We start from the raw sequence: 23,570 nt of genomic DNA on the forward strand, positions 1-23,570 counted from the left end.
ACTGCTGGGGTGATACAACAGGCTAACCTTAATGTGTGGATGAAGACATCACTTAGACCAGATTGTGACTTCCTTTAGTCACGTTGATAAAAAGTTACTCTCACCAGTACTCATATTTCAGTCAACGGGACTACCTGAGTGAGCGAATTTTCCAATATGAGTAAGGGGCGTCCAGTCTGGTCCTTAGGAAACAACTTAAACTGTCATTAAGTGATATTTTTCAGATCCTAAACCCTATAGGAATACACTGCTTTATCATTCAGCTAAACAGAAAAATGTATAATTTAAGATACACTGACAAAAAACAAATCTGCCTTTCATAAAACCTATGTCCATTATATATTTCCTTGAATTCCAAAGGAAACAGTCATTAAACAAAGACTTTCCTGTAGTACTTCACATTGTATATTGAAGCAAAGGGCTATAAATAAATGTGAAACTGACTTAATTGATTTTCACAATCCAAACTGAGAGAAGTGAAAAATAGTAAACTAACAGCAGAAAGAAAATTGGAAGGTAAATTAGATGTTGAAAATTCTGTAGGTTTGGATGGTTTGCGGTCTCATTAGCAGAAGTGGTGAAAAAATGGAAGAAAAATGTCGGTAAAATGCTATTCAATTTGTTGTAAAAATTTTGTTTCCAATACATTTTCTAGCCACCTCTAGTTATTAGAAACATAGGTCAGAGAATCTGCTTGCTTAAAATAGATTATTTGAAAGTTGGCACGTTCCCTTAATCTGTCTCACAGAGAGCAGACAGAAAAGATTAATATATTTATAACAATGGGAAAATCACATGGTTAAGGCTTTTTACCTTGTTTTATTTCTGAGGCTTTTACTCTTTCCAGTGCAGCTGATTTCTCCCCAGTAGGATTTTGACCTTTATTACTTGCTGACAACACATCTGACAAATAGCTTTTTGCTGTGGTAGCTGAGGTTGAGCCATCTGGTTTTTCTCCCGAGATCCATGTGTTATTCATAATGACATTTTTCTTTCTCCTTCCCTGGAGAACAGCACCTGCATGCTGATTTCCTGTATGACTGTGGAATACATCACCAAGTTTAGACAACTGGTCCCTCCCATCTATGAGATGGAAAGAGCTCCTATCTGAAAGTTTCAGTGAATTGTTCATTTTTGACACTACCAACTGGGAGGTCACATCTTGGGCTGGATGACAGACAGAGGACAAATTGCAATCCGCCTTCAGTTTTGAATTGGAAGAGGCAAATGAAGGTATCTGAGGAGGACAGAGGAGAAGAATATGTAACTTTTGAATGTTCGCAACCACAAAAAAGGCATATATCAAGATATAGTAAAACAGACCACGTGATTCTGTGCATAACGACTGCTGTCAGCAGTACTTTTCCATTTTATGAGCTGTACAGTATGTCTGTTATGCTTTCATTGGAATTTAACTCTTAAGCTCCTGCACTAGCAGGGAAATGACTAGATGACCAAAAAGTTCTTTGCTTTTTGCCATCTCTAAGATCTATAGTTCTTTGATGATAATGGTAACATCATTAGTCCTTTATATACATGATTTACTGTAGTATAGATTACCAGGAAGCAGGGGCTGAGTGGCACAAATATATGGCTGTCTGAATGGTTCTGTTTGTTAATACATTATCAGAATAATACTTCTATTACTGTGTTATTAGCATAAGGAGCAGTTTCTTGGCTTAAAACACACATCATTTGGAACATGCTTGACTCTTTAAGTGGCTACTGTGATAAAACAGAGAATGTGGTTTTGGTTGGTTTGTTTCAGTTATTTATTTTCAGGTCATCATGAAAATTCAACAACGTCATGTTGCAAGATCTGACATGGATGTTTTTTAATCTAGCAGTCTCTCATCTTCTTTGTACAGTTAAAGGGTGGCTGTATTGCCTTGAAGTGGATAAAATCTCCTGCTTGTTTAGTACAGCAGCAGTCACAAATGCAATTGATTAGCTCTGTCCTTAACAGAATTCCTGCAGTTAATGGAAATTACTCCGAAGAGCTTCAGGGCACAGGAATAATTGGATCATTAAAAAAAAGGGAAGAAAGAAAAAGGCAGATCAGAAGCTACATTTTGGTTAGGTTTTGCTGTTTTCTTTTTGTTACCATCTTGGAATTTCCAAAGCTGATTTTACTGAGAGCTGCAAGGGTGAAAAGAAACCTCAGATTTTTTTTCACATCCTCTAGGAGCAACTACCAATTCTTAAACAAAAGGTAAGAAGATTCATAATGAAATACACTGTGTGTTTATCTTCCTCAGATTGTCCTAACTACTAATAAAGAGGTTATTTAAATATTTATGTGATCCATGAAGTGACGGCTAAGAATAATTGATCTCATTAAACTAATAACTATGAAAGTGATTTATTGACCTGGTAATTACTGTGATGGTTTTGTCTAAGCTCTCGATGCAAGGCTATGATCCTCTCTAGGCATGTTAATTTTAAAGGAGAAGTAGTACACTTGTTTTGAGTTGTGTGAGCACAGCAGATGTCATCTGACTTCTGTAGAAAGCTTGCAGGAATTGGCCTCGCCTTCTCATTCGCTTCAGCCTGGTAGGTCCCATGATTATTTGGCAATCCATTGACCTGTGAAGTGTCTCCAGCAGGACGCAGTAACTGCAACCAAGAATGCTGTTATTAGGAATTCAGGTTAGAAAAAGTTTCTCATAGGAATGGTTTGTTTTTGGATCAACAGTAGTCACTATATTAAACATGTTGTAGGAACATTTATAAAAACAATTTTGCAGAATCCACATTCACAAAAATCAAGAAGGATAATACGTTAATTTTACTTTGAACATTTTTAAGTACCCTGGAAGCATCCTTTTGTCAATCCAAAGTGGAAATGTCTCTTACCATAGTGGCACCTTAGAGACTAACCAATTTATTTGAGCATAAGGTTTCATGAGCTACAGCTCACTTCATCGGATGCTGTAGCTCACGAAAGCTTATGCTCAAATAAATTGGTTAGTCTCTAAGGTGCCACAAGTACTCCTTTTCTTTTTGCGAATACAGACTAACACAGCTGTTACTCTGAAATCTTACCATAGTGTATGCTTGACTCTAGATAGCTCCTAGAAATCTCTCTCACTGCCCCACTTTCAATCCCAAAATAAAAAAGCTAAGTGAAAATATCAATAGCTCTCCTACCAAACAAATGAAAACCCCCGACCTACTTTTGTGCAGAGATCTTGGATCACTTGATGCTATTTCTCATTCGAGGGCCTAATTTTGGCCTAACGATTGATGGGCACCCAATAATTAGGGCCTAATAGTTAATGGGAGTCTTTTCTTTTGATTTTCAATGGGGGTTAACTCAAACTGTTAATGAGTTAGGTCTTGTCTTCACTACTGTGCTACATCAGCGCAACTGCCTCAATGCTTGTCTTCACCAGATGCGCTATGTCAATGGGAGAGTGCTCTCCCATCAATGTAATTACTCCACCTCAACAAGAAGCAGAAACTATGTCAATGGGAGAGTGTCTCCTGACGATGTAACATGGTGTAGACATTGCTTTAAGTCGATAGAATTTACGTCGCTCAGGGGGGTGGTTTTTTCACACCAGAGGTAAGCCAGAGAAGGCTTCAGGAAGTCACAGCAGGTCTGCCTAATACTCACATACATCATTAGAATGCTGACAGGCCATAAGGGATGGAGAGATTACAAAGGACAGTATTCAAACATTCTGGGGCATGAAGAGATTGGTTCTAAAATTAGTGGATCAGAATTTACTCACAACAGGAAACACAATTTGAGGCATCTCTGGTGACAGATGAAAGTCAGCAGTAGCGGTGCAGGTTCTAGAATGCAAGGACCCACTCAGATGCAAATCACTGTCTTCCCCAGTAGGCATAAGAGTCTGTGAAGCTACCAGAAAAACACAGCATCAAATCATCAAAAGCTTACCATACATTTAGTTTCCTACACTCTACATAAAAATCCACTTGGCATTTGGTTAAAGTGATGAAATGTCCTTTTTACAAGTATCTGTTTCTCAGTACCAGCCCTGTTTTGTGTCTCAGGATACTGAGGGCTCCAGGAGTCAAAGTACTGAAACTCAGTAGTGAGGTATATAACCATGAGCATTACTGAACAAGAATGCTCTAGATGTTTATCTTTACAATACTAACTAAACTCCCAAAGTATACACTGGGTTACATTTAAAACCTTGGATGAGTTTCTGGGGACAGGCTCTACTTTAAATGTTCTGAAATCCTGGTCAAGAACCTGGGGGGGGTGGGGGAGGGGGAGAGCAGGAGATATTCCTAGAGCATTACAGACAGCACTGAGAATTTTGTTCCCAAAATGTGCCTCAACCCTACCACAAGTCATTTCCCTATCTTACTCTCAGGGTACATGTGCTTCCTCCTCAAAGTTACATGTTGAATTTTCAGATAATTTCTTCTATTAATTAATTTTTGCCCCTTTATTTTTTCAATAATTAATTCCACCTTTCCAAACTCCCTTTGGAATGAGTTTAGTCTTCCTCTATAGTTTCTACAGACTATGCCAAATGGGAGGGGTGTAGGAGAAGAATCTGCTGGAATAGTTCAAAGAAATTGCCATTCCACCAGTAAGGTCACACATTGGTAAGACCTAGAAAGCACCCACATTTTTTTAAACCTTCACATGTTTGGAGAAGAAAGAGTTAATGCTTCTGGACAATTTTCACTGCACGTTTTGTCTGAAGCTAGGAGGCAACACTTACCAGGAAAATAAAAGACCATCAAGTAGTTTAGGAAAATACTTTAACAATTGATTATGGATGCTACTCTACTAAGAATTTTTTTTTTGCTCTAGACAACTGTTTTCCCGCTTATATATTGAAGCAAAAACTGTTGCGAGACATCTATAGTGTATTATGTGTGAGGTCAGAAAACAATTTCCAAACTACCTAACCTACAAACAATTTTCTTTTAAAATAAAAATGATACTAACCTCGCCTGTGTGCTGTCTTCTCAGGCATTGCAAACTGCGGGGATTGTCTCTGCAAGAACAAACGTTAAAACAATTATTGATCAGAACTGCTTATCTGAATCAAATATGACATCCAAGAGGGCACTGGGTCCAGCATCTTTTTAATATATATGTTATTTTGTATCCCGCTATTTTCAATCATCTTTTTGAAGGTTAATGATAGCATGCCTCGCCCAATGGATTTGCCCTCTTGTATTTGAAAAAAAAAAAGTCTTCTCTATTCCTTCCCCTTCTCCCCCTAGGCTTTCTAATAGAACAAAAGTCATCTTTGTCTGCTCCTGTGGTGTCATAACTAGAGGCCTGATCCTGTGACAAATCTTGGACCTTAAAAAGGGAGTCAAAGGGACTCATCCCCTTCCAGGAGTGATCAGCACCTGATAGGAACAGGCTTCACAGCTGAACCAGAACTAGCCTCCAAGATCCAGACCAACTCTCCTCCCCAAATGCTGGGTAAATTCAGATTCTGACCATTTATGTGGAGATTTTTTTTATTATGGGGTTTTGGAAAGTCATTTCAAGCCTATTTTCTTCAAATTTGATACACATGACAGTAGGAGATAAAGCAGTATTTATACAAATATAGACCAGATTCCATTGTTCCACCCAAGAGGCCTCAGAAAAAGTTGTCCTAACTTGATGGAGGAAGCAGTTCTACTGTTCTGTTCATCATTTAGCCCCTGTCCTACAAATCAAAGTGCTCACTCAGTTGGAGAAGTTCTATACCTGGTGCTTCCTTTCTTTAAAGCTTCAGGAAAATGTATAAAAACCAATGTGTCCCATGAAAGCTGAAAAACGCTGGCCTGCATTGTCTCCAGAGCAGCTCCGGAAAGGAAATGTGATTCAGTCACAATTCCTCCAGAGCTCCAGGTTTGTAGGAAGGAGAGAGAAGAGAGGGGAGTACGCTGCATTGGCTCATTGCCTGCTTCAGCACAGAGGTTGGAGAGGTGGAGCCATGGCTATGCCCACTCCTTACCCACTTGAAGTATTGAATCTGCAGCCTCTACTGTCCCCTCTATGCCTGGACTCAAGAAAAGATCCAGGCGGATCCTGCATAGCTACATGTGTATTTGTGTAGATGGGCAGGGGGTGATGGAGGCCATGTTAAACTGTCTTAGTCCCCTGCACTGCCATGCAAGTCAGTCACAGGTTAGCAATCTGAAGCAAAAGTGAGATATAAACAGTCCCCATTCATGCCAGGTGCATCTGGTGTTCTTACCATTTAAACTATTACTATTTACCCTGAAGGCTCACAGGTTGATTTTCACTGAGATCCAGCCCAGATTAGAACATTATCTCCAACTCTGGCCACATTGTCTCCTTGTCCTCCAAATTCTCCCTCAGAACTTGATCTTAGGAAATTTGGAAAATACACAACAGAGGTGGTGCCCCTGACAGCGTTGTTATGGTCCAGAACAGAATGGAATGGAGTAGGGAGGAATGATAGGTAATGATCAGGGCACACTGAATATTCTTTATTGGGAAGGGCTTATTTATTAATTATCCTTATTATTATTATTGTGCAAGGCACGTTACAAGCAGGTAGGAAGAAAAGCTGTTTAGAAAAAAGATCTTCCAATCTAAACAAGCCACACTCAAAGAAAGGACAGACAAATTGGATGCAACAATTGACCACATTATTAATTATTATTATTATTATTAATTTGTATTACCATAGAACCGAGGTAACCCAATCATGGACCAGGATCCCATTGTGCTAGGCGCTGTACAAACACAGAACAAAAAGACAGTCCCTGCCCCAAAAAGCTTATAATCTAAGTAACCATTAGTTACATACTTTCTATTTTTTAAAACCTCATCATGTTTTGTTTTTACGATTTTCAGTTGTCTAATTAATTACTGTTATGGATCCATAAGTCCAGTGCTCTTGAATTGCTCTGGAACAGTCCCTGGCAGGACCCATTCAGTGTGTCAATCCCCTTATAGTCACACACTCTCACTGGGGTAAGCCCCTTGGCTTCACCACCTCCTGGGTCCAAACTTCGGAGCCTTCAGCACCCCTGCTTCATGCCATGAGCGCCCTTCTGTAAGTCCACCTGAGTCAGGCACCTGAGGGAGACTTACACACCCAAAGGGAGCAATGCACCCCCAACTTGCTTAAACTGGAGTGACACTCAGTCAGTGTTGTAAAAGCAGAAGGGTTTATTAGATGTCTGGAACCCAGCATAGGAAGTCCTTAGTTAACATAGAAAACAGAAAGTGACAGCAAAGAGCATCTGGGTCAGTCCTGAGCCAAGAGTCCTCTCTGAGCCCTCTGTAGTCCCAGTCCAGAAGCTTCTCCTCCCCTCCAACAGCCCACAATGAACAACCCTAAGGGACTCCTCCTTACTCCTTTGTTCTTGTTCCTGGGAAACAAGGTCACCTGGCCATCCTCCTTAGCCCTTTGTTCTCCAGCTGGTCACTCCAGCTGGCTTCCTGCAGAGAGTGGGCCATCCATGGTCGTTAGTTGCCAGGTACCAAATGTCCTGACAAATGGAGTGGCCATTGTCTTTTTCAGGCTCTCCATGGGCATGGGCTAGGGCCCAAACCCCAGACAGCCAGGCGTCAGTCACATTTGGATCTCTGCAAAGAGTAAACAACCTTCTCCTCCCCCGCTCCCAACCTAGTTAACTATGCAGCTCATAGGGGAAACTGAGTCACACACAGTATTCATAGAAAATATTATGCAGAATTCCCACTCCATCACAATTACCATTACTATAAGGAGGTCTTCAGGAGTTTAGGCTTTTTAGAAGAATTCACGAGACCATGTTTAGAAATAAACTAGTTATTTCTCCGCCTGCCTAGCTCTTCCTGTTTATATTAGACACAAATGTACATTAAAAGTGCCCCAAACAACATATGCTCCTCTAACACAACTTACAGAAGTGATGCAAGGTCTCTTGTACAGGCCTTTATTTTTGATCATACTGAAATACATTCTAGGGATGAACAATAACTGAAATTAATCTTACAGTTTAGTGGTGGCTTCTAAGCAAGTAAATTAATGATAGCAAACAATACTGCACGTGGTGCATTGTTTTGAAGTGAGGAAAGCCTTCCAGCACAATTTAAACTGAAGCTGCCCATCTTACTGGACTTAGACCATGATCCTAGAGGTGTTCTTTCCCTTAAGCTTATTAGTTCAATTTGTATCCTGGCATTAGAGGAAAGCCTGGTATATAAACAAGGATACTGAAGGTTAATTTAGGAAAATACAACCTCATTAGTCAACTGAATTTGCTGTGTCACTGAAAACTGGTTTAAATATATAATGTTGGGCTGTAAAACTAACCAATCGAGGAAATTCAGAGGGATGTCTGCTAACCTGTGCTTAACTCACGCTAGATCTTCGGTTGGTGTGAATCAGCAAAACTCCTTTAAAGTCACTGGAGAATGCCGATTTAGACCAGTTGAGGATCTAGCCAGCACTATTAACTCAAAGTCACATCTTCCAGGTTGTTCGTTTTATATCATATAGCCTTAATGTTGTTAACAATTTTTCATATGTAATTTAGTTGAAAGGGTTTTTATTGCAAAGAAAACATTTTTTGTCAAGTAGTCTAAATAAATTCATACTTAATGGAATGGCCACCAGCCAGTTCGGCCCTGATTCAGCACAACACTTAAGCACATGGTTAACTTTAAGCATTTAAGTAGCCCTATTGATGTGCATAAGCCCCTTGCTGCACCGGGAACTGTACTAACTGAAATGAAGTGGAGAATCAAAACTAGCACTTTAAAAAGAGATCTTAAATAGCTTTTCTTTCTGTTATAATTTTTAAGTCTGATATCTCCTGAACCACAAAGAGTTTGTGGGCCTCATATAAAGGTTCTTGAAGTCAATGGAAAGATTCCCATAGACTTCGATGGGTTTCCAGGACAGCCCCTATATCATTGCAAAACCTTGAGTTCCAGTTCCCCAATAGGATAAACAAGGTGTGTTCAGGCCTGACGCGTTTCAAGATATCAGACAAAGTTATCTCTGGTTGAGAAATGAGTAAAATCAATTATCTATCAGGAATCTTAGGAGGGGGAACTCTGTCTATGTCGGGGTTTTCTATAGCACCCGTTGAAATGTTGAGGATGATTTATGGGGAAAGAAGGAAATGTTTGTGTTAGATTCCTTTCTGACTGATTGTTTAGTTTCAGTTTGAAAGCTGGTCATAGCTTTGGAATGTTAGAAGTAGTTTTTGCTGAGAATAATAGTAACAAAATGTTGGTGAAATGGTCAAAGATGCAAAACAAATTCAATTTACGATAGGTCTGCATTATTTAATAGTTGATTATGAAAATCAAAAATGTATCACATGGATATAAATGTACGCTCTCTGTCTCCTCAGCCACTGCAATCAGTATTTGTTAAATTATGAATTAATTTAGGCTCCAATCCTGCATTGCAATCTACTAAATTGGATCTGCACCTGTACAGAGTCCCATTGCTACCGACTGGAAGCCCTTTGGGGCAGACATCCTGTCTTTTATTTGTCTGTTAAGTGGCATGTACGTGTCTGGTCTATTACAGGATATATATTTTTAATGGCTGACAGCGAGGCCAATTAAAAAACTCAATCCATTATTTTTATGCTGGTACCTGTGTTTACTGAACAGGTCTGAACACAACTGGGAAAACAACTTTTAGCACTGTATTTTTTAATATACAGTAATTGATTGGCTTTTCCATGGCACTCATCCACAGCAACATCTGCGCACCTCACAAATATTAATTAATTTGTTTCCCCAACAGCTACTAGGAGCAGTGAAATGTTACCTCCATTTTAGATGAGGAACTGAGGCACAGAGAAAATAAGTGACTTGTCCAAAGTCATCCTCAAAGCATAAGGCAGAGCCAGGAACAGAGCCCAGACTAATTCTTCTAGTAAAACACCACTCACACACACACACACAGTAGCTGAACTATAAACCTGCTTGGTTTTGGGGAGTCAGGGAAAGTGAAAACTCCAAAAGATTATGGAACCAAATGACAATCTTATATCACTTTCCTAATTGTAGTAGTTGAACTGAACATAGTTTTGAGTCTTATCAAGGCCCCAATGTACAACTAACACACAATTAACTCACTCTTTTAACAAGATAGAGAAGCAAGTATTATTTCTGGCAGCTCTTAAAACGTAACGGATAAGAAGAACAAACAAACCTCTTCAGTGAAACACAGTGGAACATGCAGAAAAGAAACACCAGCATAACCTTATGGTCATACTTTGCCATGAGTCATTGTGTTGCCTTTGCCTGAATGGTATTACATTCCAAAACCCCATACGTCTTCATGTTGTTTATATATGTCTGAGCACAGCAGGAGCTAAGAGAGAGCTTTAAAAGCATGAAACAAGGAGTTCTTATTGCATATGTGTGTTACTTCTGCTCTTGAGTTTCTTGGTGCAATTTGTCTGCCAAACAAATGAAGTACAGTACTGAGAAAAAAAAACGTTCCTCGGTCAATCTCTTAATGGACATTCCTAGCAGAAAGGCCATTTAATAATAAATGCTTTAAAAATGTAATTAAGCTTTGTTGTAAACAGGCATATCTGCACTAACCTGGCATATATCCACTCTGAACCATCTCTGTTTCTGCAGGTAAATAAACTAGCAGTTCAAAACTGAAAAATGAATAAACTGTTTCTAGGAACCAGTCCTGCAATGCTATCCTCAATATAATTCTGGGAGGCTTTGGAGAAAAAAGAAAAGAAGTACTTGTGGCACCTTAGAGACTAACCAATTTATTTGAGCATAAGCTTTCGTGAGCTACAGCTCACTTCATCGGACGCTCACGAAAGCTTATGCTCAAATAAATTGGTTAGTCTCTAAGGTGCCACAAGTACTCCTTTTCTTTTTGCGAATACAGACTAACACGGCTGTTACTTTGGAGAAAAAATAAGGCACCATATATTGTTCTTCTTTAATTTTTGGTAATATTATCTACAGGGTAAGCACTCCAATTTTACAAAACACTCTCTAACCCAAATGTCTTTATTCCTCCAGCCATATAGTAGGTTTCTGTATGAGGCTACCTAGTGTTATGAACCCTTGCACTTACCAAAAGTATTTGAGACACAAGGTGGGGGAGGTAATATTTTTTTCTTGGACCAACTTTCGTTGGTCAGGGAGACAAGCTCTTGAGCCACACTGAGCTCTTCGTCAGACCTGACTCATCTTGTCTCTGTAATATCCTGGGACCAACACAGCTACGACCATTCTGCATAGAACTGCATTACTAAATTCTGAGGATAAAGGAAATTGAAATCCAAAATTAAAAATTGCACTGTGAGACAATTGTGCCAGCTCCAAGATGTCTTGTTTGCTCCAGTTCTTCAGGAACAGCTTCTTCAGAACCTTGCACGCAGACCCCAGATAGTTAAGCAGTAGTGATTCAGTTCCTTACAACGTAGCTGAAATCCAGCTTCACATAGTATTGTCTCCATCATTCTCTTCACCTTCACTCTCTGCTTCTCCTTTGCCAGACGGAATTGGAAGTCATAATCTCTACGGCAGTCAGTGTATTACTGGCCAGGGCAATCCCTGGGCATGAAGCCAGAGTTACAGTATCTCCATTTGGAGATTTCTTCCCTGTCCCCAGCAATCCTGGATCAGTTTCTGAGCAAAAGCTGGCTGGATTTGTTAAGAAGTGCCACTGTCACAGCAGAGGTAGAATAAACACTGAATGCTGAGCTGTTACTTTTCCATTCCTTTCTTTATTGTGTTGCAGCCAGCATAAAACTGAAGGAACGCAATGGTCAATCAGCCTCAAAATGTGTCTATCTGACAAGGCAGAAGCACCAGAGCACAGGAGGTTGGAGGAGGCAGCCAACCCCAGGTCAGCCGGCCAAGACCCAATAGAGGGTAGGTTGGACACTAGGGTCAATGGAGCATTTTAAGAAATGAGAACAAGAAATCAGAGTGAAATAAATTTACCTTCAGCCCAGCCCTATGTTCCATTCTCAATTATCAGTTCAACAGAATAGCTCTTCAAAGGAGGGATTTCAAGAGGCGTGGAAGGAGGATGAATCCATTAAAGATTGTGAAGCCCTTTGAGACCTACTGATTAAAAGCACTATATAAGTGCTAGATTTTATTAATTATTATTATTATTATTTAACTGAAGACAGCTGCTCCAGTGCTCTGGAACACAGAGTGCTCATTCCACAAGGGCACTCAAAAGCAGACGCGGTAGCATGTAAACAAACAGTTTGGCAGCCGCACTTTCAAAGGTGACCTTCAGCACTCATGAGGTCACTGTTTCAGTAAAGGGAGTAACCTACAAATTTGACCGCAGACCCACTGCCCCTCACCAAGGATTTGGTGCAATAAATCCAAAGATAAGGTGAGGGGAGCTACTGGGGGCATACTATGTTCAGGCTGAGGAGAGCGTGGGAAAAGAGGAAGAAGAGCAAAGGAGGACGGGAAGAATGGAGACTAGATGGGTAATTCTCCACTCTATTAACAACAGTTTTCAACATCAGCAGTTATGTACTTTTTTGGGGGGTAGTCTTCACCTAGCCTAGCACTAGGTATATTCCATCACAAGCTGAATTTACAGTGATGCCCCACTTCTTAACACAAAATAGAAAAGAAATCTCTCTCTCTCTCTCTCTTTCTATATTTGGAGATGGGTGAAGAAGACATTTCAGGGAATTTGGGCATATTATGTGTTCATCTGACTGTCACATGGGTGGCAGACGTACCATGTGACCTCCTCCAGAGATGACGGCCCAGTCTACAGCGGGGGGTAAATTGGCAGAGCTCCACTGGAGCTACGCTGATTTACCGCAACTGGGAATCTGGCCCCATTTATTTTCTGATAAATGAAAATTATCAGAAAAAAGGGCCCCCCACCACTGATTTAATAAAAGTCAGTAAAATTTAAGAACACACATTTCACCATCTGGCTACATACATTTTATACAGAGTGCTGGTATTGACTGGTGCAACTGGGAATTTGCATGCATTTACCTCTCGATTGCGAACAGATGTAAAGGTGGTAGTGTACTCTGCTAGCGCCATGTCGTTCACGAAATTCTTTGCCTCTTCATTGAAAATGGAATCTGTAATTCCATGCCTGTGAAATTCCCTGACCAGCTGGGTAATCAAGCTGTTTCTTTCATGGCATTTCCGGACAAGGCAGGATAGCTTAGCCTGTGTAGCATAACAACAAACAAATAGACATCAGTTCCCTAGTGTGTTTATGTTTTTGGTCTAATCTGATTAAGCAGATTTTGATATCATGGTTTAAGACATAGCTCATATTCCTATATTTCTGAGCCATCAAGCTCTGCAGCATCACAACCACAAAAAACACATGCAGATAACTAGTAATGGATAGTTCAGTTCTCTGTGTACTAGTTCCCTCTGGTGGCAAGGTGAACAGCAATAGTAGCAATGATATCAGCTTCCCCTCCTAACCCCGGGCCTGCAGTCCAATTAAAGTCAAATGGCTAACATTCAGGAGGGTCTCACTGGAAACAGGCATACAACACACTACAGAAAGAGTGTGGCTAAGCATACTGTTATTAAGAATAACCAAATTAAACTTCAGAGTGGTAGCGTGTTAGTCTGTATCAGCAAAAAGAACGAGGAGTACTTGTGGCACCTTAGAGACTAACCAATTTTTTTGAGCATAAGCTTTCATGGGCATGCATCTGATGAAGTGGGTTTACCCCACGAAAGCTTATGCCCAAATACATTGGTTAGTCTCTAAGGTGCCACAAGCATTCCTCGTTCTTTTTGCAAATTAAGCTTGCTTTGGAACCAATTAAAAAGGTCAGAGATGCTGCAACAGTTTCAGCAAAATACATTACCTTGAGTGGAGCTACTGTCAGGTCAGCTTCAGTCTTTCTTTTCTGAAGTTCCTCAGTCTAAAAGAATGAAAAACATTTTGTACTCAGTTATTCAAGATTCCCTTTACAATGTTTTGGTAGTTTAAGTAGCTGCTTCATCACTGGCCACCTCAGGTTACTTAATCACAGCAACACCACATTAAAAGCCTTATTTTGGTATCCATCATTATGTATGCATCTCCCCCTGTACCCTATGAATCTTCTATACAGCTTCTCCAGAGAGTAGTTTCCCCTTTCCTCATCTATAACGTGTGGTAACAGGAGGAATTTTCTCCATGAGCATTTGATGACAGATTTCAAATGTGTGCATAGATCATGTGTGCATGGATCTTGGCACAACTTTGGATAGACTTTGCTATGTTTTGTAGTCTTGTACAGCATCTATATATTACAGTGATGGGAATTTTAGAAATCCAGATATTGGAGAGAGGAGAGCCAGATTCCCCAGAGAAGAAATTTGGATGCCATTTTGCCTGCAGTTAGACTACAGGAATTATAATGGAGCTTGGCAGCAGCCTTAACCATGGAAAGACTATCATCTTTCCATGTCAGGCACTCAGACATTTTACCACCATCTTTTCACTCCCTAGCCATGATCAGCTTTATGTGGCTGCACTGCACACACCATTTTATTGCCCTTATAACCATTCCTTAGAAAGAAGAATATTTTGGTCCTTTCATGTCAGAAGAATAAAGTGGAATCAGCAAGCTAAGCCCATGTTAGTCCACTCAGTTAAGCCCGTAAAAGCCAGCTTTATTATACCTTTTCACACAGTTGAGCCTGAAGGCATTCCACTTGGTTTTGCAAGTCTTGAAACTGATTTTGTAATACAGTCTGGTCCCTTAGTTGGGATTTCAAGGTCAGCACTTGCTGTTCTAATCCCTTATTGGCTATCCTATGCTCTTTCAGTTCTTGGACTTCCTTCTGTGTGTATTCAAGAAAACAAATATACATATATTTTTAAGCTTGATGTATAAACTCATACAACTATTCTTAGTAGAGAATGCTAAAAGAATACCCAAAATCTGTCAATCAAAATGTGTACTTACCTCATATGTCAAAATTATTTTTTTAACCTTTAAAGCCAGTGTAGGTGTATAACTTAAAGTATCATAAATATATTAGCGTCTGTCAAACAAGAATGTTAAAGCACCTTTGGAACAATGAGTTCACAACACCCTTGTGAGATGGCTATAATAAGAATACCTATTTCACATATGGGAAAACTGAGGCACGGACAGGTTAAATGACTTATCCAAGGTCACAAAACAAGTAAGTGCCAAACAAGAACAGTCCAGGAGTGCCCCACCCACTGCTACTACCTCTATATAACACATCCCTTCTTTCCCACACACATTCATTTCAAACAGCAGTATTCTCTCTCACACATCTATTTTATTCTCTGAAAACCATTAAAATTAACTGAGCATCTAAGATGTTATTTAATTTAAAAAGGTAATATAAGAGGTTATGGAATGTGGAGGAAGACAAACTTTTGAATGTAACTCCTGCTCTTTTGATTTGTTCTGTTTTTCATACATTTAAACTGAAAGGATTTGTGAGGACTTTAAATTCACAGTCTGAACCAATATATCAACTCCAAGATCTACCACCAAGAAATTATGTAGAATATACAGACTCAGAATGGGGGTGCATATGAAAAATATATATAGTCTTATGACCTTATATACACAAAAGTCTGGAATTATTAATTAGATACATGTAGTACTGTTCAATTTTCCCACACTGTGTTGTAAAGTATACGTTTAAATTGATTAAACTTTAAAACCTTAATTTAAAAACTCGAGTTAAATCCACCAAAACACCATTTTAAAATTACAGTATTTTTGTGACTACACATGCAGGGATGTAGTTTAATTTCAGCAGCTATTTATAACTATATAATTGGTAGAAGAACTGTTATTCATCTATGGTCTATAGCAAATATATATATATATATATATATATGGTGTTTTTCTTAATTCTGTGACCAACATCCTGGATTTTACATCACTGGGCACTTTACCATATCAGACCACAGTACAGAGAAGGCTCTGTTTCATAGGAAACAATAGTAAACTGGAGTGATCGTCATGCTACCCTGATAAAACACCTCCAATATAGATAAAATTTGAAGTTTGTCATGAAACTCACCCCTTCTCACTGCAATTTTAATGAGTGAACATGTGTTGTCTCTCTAATTTTTAGCTCCCTCTTGTGTTTCGAAAACAGAGCACAAGTGTCTATTAGACTTATGCAGCCAGGCTGATTAGGGTTGAGACATCAGGATCTGATGGTATCTACGGGTAACAACAGCCAAAGGTACGGAGATAAGACGTGGTTTTTCTATGTTACTGAAATCCTCCACCTTTTTATTCCTTAAGTAAATGCCTGCCAGTGATTGCGGAGGATGCAATTGCTGATTGAACTGAGGAGGTTTAATTCAGTGACAAGAGGAAAATAAAATATGATTCTCTTTGCAGTATGTTTAGTTTAAAGACACTGACTCTTTCTGTGCATTTGCTGACCAACTCTGAAACCAGAAGAACTTCCAGAGCAAATATAGTACTGTTCATAGATTTTTAAGGACAGAAAGGACAATTTATGATCTGAATAACCTCCTGAATAACAAAAGCCATTGAAATCACCTGTTTTGGGGTCAGATTTTCATAACCGCTCAACTCCCATTTAAACCCCCAAATAAGGCCAGATTTTCAAAACTCCCAAATGAGGACCAGATTTTCAAAAGGGTTCAGCAGCCAGCATCTCCCACTGTGAAACTTATGGCCAGATTTTCAAAATACTCAACATGCTGAAGTTTTTAAAAAGATACTGGGCACATAATTAGTTCTCTAAATGAGAGCTCTTCTGAAATAAGTGGCCCTGATTATGAATGCTGAGCAATTCTGAAAAACTGTCTCAAGATTGGAGAGGGAGCATGTCTAGTGGTTAGAGCACAGGACTTGGAGTCAGAAGTTTTACGTGGGCTCTGCCACTGATGTGTTATAGGACCTTGAACTTATCCTCTCAGTGCCTCATTTCCTCCCCTATAAAATGATTACCTCCTGTACGGCAGCTCAGAGCCCCATATCAACCAACTGCATGATGGTGCAGAAAGTCTTACATCTGCATTCAGCACCCCAGTTAATACCATGACGTGTGCAGACGCTGAGGTAAGTGATAGACTTCAGCCAGTGCTTCCCATAAGCAACAAACACTCGTTTGAGAGCAAGCTGACAAGCAATCCTAGCTATATGTGTGGGATATCTTATCTTTCTCATCTAGACCGCTAAACACCCTTGCATCCTCTCTCAAGCTCTGCAGAGATGATACAGTCTGTGATAAAGTCTGTGAGGTAGGGTAGCTTAGCACTGAAATTAAGCTATCGTGATTTACAAATTGACTATGTTAATATCTTCCTGGGGTGAAGTGCAATATTTTGTTTATGATGGCAACCAGACATGTCAAACCCACAAAAAAAAAAACTCAGAAATTGGGCTTGTTTTTGGCTTAATTGGCTTGTGAGTTGCTTGTTGGCTAGTTTTTGGCTTGTGACTTTTTTTTTTTTTTTGATCAGCTCCTGGAAAGCAGGGGCAAGGGGAGGCAAGCAGGGGCAAAGGAGGGAGAGAGTCAGGGGTGCACAGCGGGCCCACCACAGTCCCAGACTGCACACTGGGGGGATCTAGTTACATAGCGTTGGGGTTCTTAGGGATTGGCTTGTTTTGGCCTTGGTTTGAAATGGGATTAGCTTGATTTTTGGCTTATTGTGAAAGCCTGGGTGCTTATTTGCCACGTGAAAGTTGGCAACTGTGGTGGCAACTTACTATAAATACAGCTGCAATCCTCAGCCCAACCAGTTACAATCAGGAGGGGAAACATGCCCAGAAAAGCAGCTCATGTTAATCACCGTGCCAAAACTCTTAAATTTGTTTGTTTGTTTTAATTAAGAGAATGACTTTCTACCAAGCAAAATTCAGATCATTTCCTTCACATTGAACAAAAAGCCATTATTATTTAGAGCTTCATGGCTGTAGAAAGGTTTCTTGTAAAACGGAAAATTCATACGGAAGCAAATTGAGAATAGAACATTTACTAAAATAAATTCACTCCGTATCTCAGCAATAGAGCCTTGGCTATTGTTAGGATAGTTTGTGTATAATAAGAGCTTTTCTCCCTTTCAGTTCAGCTTCCCCTATTGTTTAATCCTGACAGTGAAGTCAATATCCTGTGTTTAAGGCATCACAGACTCTTGCCATGGAAATAATTGCAGTGTCACATACTCATGAGGGGGCAAACTCTGTCTTCAGATGTATGTTTGTAGCCCCTTTGATCTCAGTGGGAGCTGAGTGTGTACATCCAAGAACAGAATTTGATCCCACGACCTGTTTGAATTGGACAAAGAGAGGGACTCTGAAAGGGGAAGGGGAAGCTATTGCATAAATGAACATCAGTAATTAGCAATCACTAAAAAAATTTATGAAAGCAGGACAAGATCAGCAATGAAGATATTTATGGTTTGGTTTCAGCAACTTCTCAGGCATTAACATATTATTAGGAGGGAAGACCAACAAATTACAAAGAGTGTTTACTAAGGAATGCTGCTACAGGGCTGGCAATCACACGATCGACAAAAGTGTCAGTGGCAAGATAATATTGCCAATGACGGACAAAGACTGAACATCCAGATAGACTGTCTTAAGCACCTAGCTAGAGATGGATCTGGGTAGCACTCAATCTGCCAGGAGGTTATGTCTCTTTGGGATTTGCCTTGATGGTGCTATTTATTTGAAGGAGTTCTTCAGTACAAATGTTTATTTAAAACTTTGTCCATCGCGCTTGTTGCAATGCTGTCTGAACACCTCATGAACATTCAATTAACTTACCTTCATGACACTCCTCTGAAGTATGCCAATATTACTTGAAGGGCTCGTTTAAAATTTTCCATCCAAACTGGTTTTGGATAGAAAATTGGATTTTCATCTAAATGAAAGTTTTCAAGAAACAACTCTGCTTTTTTCAAAGTTTTTGATCTTTCATCAAAAAAACAACCCCCTGAAAACCAAATAGGTTTTGGTTTAAAGACAAAACCCAAAATATTTAGATTCAGATACGCCACGTGCCTCATGGGAGATGAAGTTCAGTTACTTCATGTCCCTATTCTCCTCTATGGGCTGGGCTCCTCTAGACTACATCTCCCACAAGTCCCGTGACACAAAGAGGAGAGATTGTGGTGTATCATGGGAGATGTAGACCGACCAGGGAGATGGCTTATAGAGGAAAGTTGGAGCATGACCAGCTCTAATTACTATCACATCTCACCATTGAGGAACTGAGGCACAGCGAGATTAAGTGACTTGCCCAAGGTAAACAGGAACCTGTGGCAGAGCCAGGAAATAGAACCCACATATTCTGAGTTCCAGTTTAGTTCCTCAACCTCTTATCAAGTCCATGTATAAATCTGTTTTTATATTTATTTTGCTTGAATTTTCATTTACTTTTATTATATAATTTCTGCTGTTTACTTTTTTAACTATATAATTAAACATACTGGTCAATGGAGTTACTCAGGATTTATGCTGGTTGAACTGAGAGCAGAATTTGGTCCAGCTGTTCCTATCATTCCTTTTAGAATTGTGTCTCAGCTCCCCTGAACTGGTATTTATTAACCCCAAAGTTGAATATATAGATGTAAAGGATTCCATAAAGCCTAGCTGGCATCATGGCAAAACTCCCATTGACTTCAGCGGGGCCAGGATTTCACCTATTGTGTCCAGATAACGAAACTGATCCTGAGAGATGCAGAGCATCCATATCTCAGTGGGATTGGTGGGTACTCAGCACTTCCAAGATCAGGCCAAAAAACAGCAGTAATATGCCAACAGCAGCAGCACTGAAATACCCCTACGGAATGAGAAGACAGCAGCCAGGCAAATAACCCTGGTACATCACAGTGCATAATGGTGAGGAAAGGGGAAACTTTAGCCAAGGATAGCACGGTGATCCCTGTTATAAAAAATTATGTGAATTCTTTAGTATTCCTGCAGAGCAAAAGGACTTTGCTTTTAAAGTTGTCATCTACAATATGCACAGTAAATTGCTCAATAGTCAGTTTATCTATTTTAGAAAGATTGAATCATCCCTGCCTGGATTTGAACCTCTGCTTCCTGTAAATCTAGGTGTTTCAGGCTTGTTTCAAAATCTGTTATTCTGAACACTAACCCATTTTCTGTATCCAAATCGTCTTCTCCCAAGGAGTACTTTTTCCCTCCATTCTACTTACACACATACCATTAACTGGCAGCACTGCTTTCTAAGCCTTTCCCCGCCATCTGCTTGTTTAAGTTGATGTAATTCAGAGAGTGCCTGTGTCAACTGAGTTCTGACCTCTTCATATCTTGCTTCTACAAAGCCAAGTTCTCGGTACCACTTCTGAGCCTACCAGAGAAAAGGAATGAAAAAATAAAATTACAGATAGGAGTTAATATCACTTCCCAATATGTACTTACAACCTACGGGCTGGATTCTGATCTTGCAGACACCAGCTTTACACTGGGTGTAACTCTACTGAATTAAATGGAATTAGACCATGTAAAGCTGGCCCTACGACCAAAACACAACCAAAACAGAACCAGGCCTTTGGAATAAATCCTAAAAGAAAATTATCCATGTGAAATACATGCACTTGAAAACTCTGAGTGAAGCTCAATAAATGATATATGATATTTCAAAGTATCTTAAGTGAAAATCAGACTAAAAATAGGATTTTATTAGCAGGAAAAAATAAGAAAATGTTGCATTTGAAACACTGGGAATGGGGAACACAAATGGAAAAAATCATCTGTCTGTTTTTGCGTTATTTCCATGATGCATTATCATAGATTCCACTATTAATTGTAATTTTGAAAATGTAATTGCACGACGGCATGCAATTAAATATCTGACTATTCTGCTACGCCCTTATATGTAAGACCTCAAGTCTTCTTCCTTCTGACTGTTTGAAAACAAAGGCTACACCTGCTTCTAATTTAACAAAAGAAGTTTTTTGTACTTTTAACATTTTCTTTTATTTATAAAAGGACCAAAGTTGGTCAGATAAAGAGCCAATTACTGGGACAGTCCCTTCACATGCAATCTAAAAGTTATTGGTCACCATCTGAACAGACAAATGCATGAACAGCATCACTCATTCAAAGCCATAAAAAAAAAACCCACTTCTATTCCTGAGAGAAATTAATTTATCTTTAAAACAATTTTTTAAATAAATCTTTCATCAAACTATCCATACATAAATTTGCCACTGTGCAATCTTATTACTGTTACCCTTTTCCTTGCTCACCATGTCTACTTGTTACTGTGAGTTATTGTACCATGTCTACAATTATTTTTGCCAACACCTGTTTTGCAGCATCTAGGAAATGTGAACTTGCCATCAAGCTTTGGAGGAATATATTCCCATTTAGATAATGGACAATGTGGTTTGTTTTTGCAACAGAAAAAGATGAGGAACACTGAAGTTGGTCTGTTATGAAAGGCACAACTCAAGAAGAAGTTTCCTTTGCTTGGGCTTAGGTGGGTGATCTTTGGCATTGTGATTCAATTAGATGGCTGCACACAACAAAATGTGGACTTCCAAAGGCAAGGGTACTCATTCAGTGAAGATATTCCGTAATACGGAACTTCATGGTTACTGTGTGGCCTGTGAGTGGAAACTGCAATTTGTTTCTTTATCCCTCGGTAAAGGAAATGGCTTTATGTGTGCCTCAGGTTTTTCATGCTTCTGTGTCTTGAACAAACCCTTCTCATTTGAAAACTGGAAACTTTGCATTTAGCACTGTCTAAATCATCAGAGTTTCTAAGTTACCACAACCATTCATATTTATCTTTCCTAATGGGGGGAAAGCTGTTCTTTCCAGAATCTAGATGACAGACTCTTTGTGCAAGGGTCTCCTTATTAAGCACTTTCTGTTGTGACTCTGATAAGGCAATGCAACTGTAATTCAAATTCTGACCAATAATGAATGACTGTGCAAGTCATCACTTAACTGTGGGCATCAAAGAGACACAGGTTGGTTCTCTAGATCAGAGACTTTTTCCTTTTGTAATTCTTTGGAACACTGGTGGAAACAAGAAAAGTACGAGAAGAAAACAAGAAACGGATTTGCTTCACATAAATATATCAAATGGGAGATTACCTCTTTTTTGGCCTTTTCTAATTCCCCTTGTTGTACTTTTAGTTCTTCCTTTGACCTTTCCAGTTGTTCTTGCATTGCACTGTAGCTTTCAGATGTGCTGCCCTGGATAAAGGGCAGAAAAAGAAACAATTCCCTTCACACATTTAAAGTAACACACAACTTCTTAAAGGTGTGTGTGAATTATTTTCAGCTCTTGAAAGGAGGGCTTTAATTTAGGAAGTGTAAGAGTAAACTAGGTATGGTATTTCCATCTCTGTGTACTGTGGGTCAGATCAACAGCACAAAGGAGACATAACATTGCCTTAAGGAATCAGCAGAGGATTCTCCTAGTATAGGGGAATCTTCAACTAGCGTACATCGGCTGCTCTTGGCTCCTTGATACAATGGAAGCCACGAGCCAAGCTGAGATGGGCAGGGGTTGTATTGAGGACAGGAATCTACTTGCTTCACTATAGCCCTCTTCTCCCCAGGTACGCTAAGCACTGCTCTGTTGCAAGTAGGGATTTAGCCCTGTATCTTTCCCAGTATCTCAGGGCAAACTCAACATTTTTTGGATTCCCTTTTTAAAGAGATACAGACACTTCTTCCAAAAATATCTGAGAACATTTTGGACCTGATTCAACAGTACATTTATTCCGGTTTTATGGGGTAAACCTGGGCCAATGTGGAGGAATAATTCTGCTGGTTTATAGTTTCAAGGGAGGGGTTTTTTTCTTATTTTTTCATTTAAATTACTAAGAATATTTGCATGAAAATAAGATCTTGGAGATAAATCTGCTCCTGCTGATCATCCTCAGCAGCAGTCAAATTCTGTGTTTATGACATTACAATAATCTCCTCAGAAATTAATTGTGATGTTGGTGAGGTTTATGAATTCAGGGGGAGAAAAAGCAGGAGCAGAAGAATCATTAAGAAACAAAGATCCTGTGTTCAGGCAAATATCCCTAGCAATCAAAACAATGAAGAGCAACAGACAATTTTTTTTTCTAAATGTGAACATTTTCCACAGTTTACCATAAGACATCACTGCTAGGGGGCCCTAAAGATTTCATTTCTATGGAATATGTACATGGACAGTAGAACTAGGAGAGAACTGGATTTCCATTGAGAAATGGAACAAAGCCAAAAAATTTCAAAATTTCCCGTGAAACAAAATTCTGAAAACAAATTTCAGCTTGATCTAAATGCTTAGTTGTGATAGAACTGAAATGTCTCATTATGAATTTAAAGTTTTAAGAGGTCAAAATCATTGTTTTCTATATAATATTTTTAGTTTGAAAAAGTCATTTCAAAAAATAAAAAATCAAAATATTCTGTTCTGACAATGTCAAAACAGGACATTTTGACATTGAAATGCTTCATTTGGTCAAAAATTGATGTTTTTAAAAAATCATTTGTTTCAACTAAAATTGTCCAACCAACTCTAGTGTAAATAAAGTGGCTTTCTACACTAGCCATTCTGACATTTGTGAAAAGAATGTATTTTTATCATAAAAATTGAAAACTGCTCCATTTGGGTTCATTTTACCTTTGAGGACTCTTGTAGCAGT

At 39.2% G+C, this 23,570-nt stretch overlaps 1 protein-coding gene across 2 annotated transcripts in view; it reads right to left on the reverse strand.

Moving 5' to 3' along the window:
- Positions 1-13,067, reverse strand: part of LOC141986786 (uncharacterized) — a 76,803-nt gene extending 63,736 nt beyond the window's left edge. The window contains exons 1-6 of one of the 2 annotated variants that reach the window (XM_074951709.1): positions 12,944-13,067; positions 11,906-12,028; positions 4,940-4,988; positions 3,738-3,868; positions 2,371-2,616; positions 814-1,237 (exon numbers count right to left, since the gene is read on the reverse strand). In XM_074951709.1, the coding sequence (XP_074807810.1) occupies positions 814-1,237; positions 2,371-2,616; positions 3,738-3,868; positions 4,940-4,988; positions 11,906-11,929 (874 nt within the window). In that variant the 5' untranslated portion in view covers positions 11,930-12,028; positions 12,944-13,067. Of the gene's footprint in view, positions 1-813; positions 1,238-2,370; positions 2,617-3,737; positions 3,869-4,939; positions 4,989-11,905; positions 12,032-12,943 lie in introns of both variants that reach the window. The other variant, XM_074951708.1, reaches the window with a different exon arrangement.
- Between the last annotated feature and the right edge of the window lie 10,503 nt (positions 13,068-23,570).

Source organism: Natator depressus, chromosome 4 (genome assembly GCF_965152275.1).
Source record: "Natator depressus isolate rNatDep1 chromosome 4, rNatDep2.hap1, whole genome shotgun sequence".
Classification (NCBI taxonomy): domain Eukaryota; kingdom Metazoa; phylum Chordata; order Testudines; family Cheloniidae; genus Natator; species Natator depressus.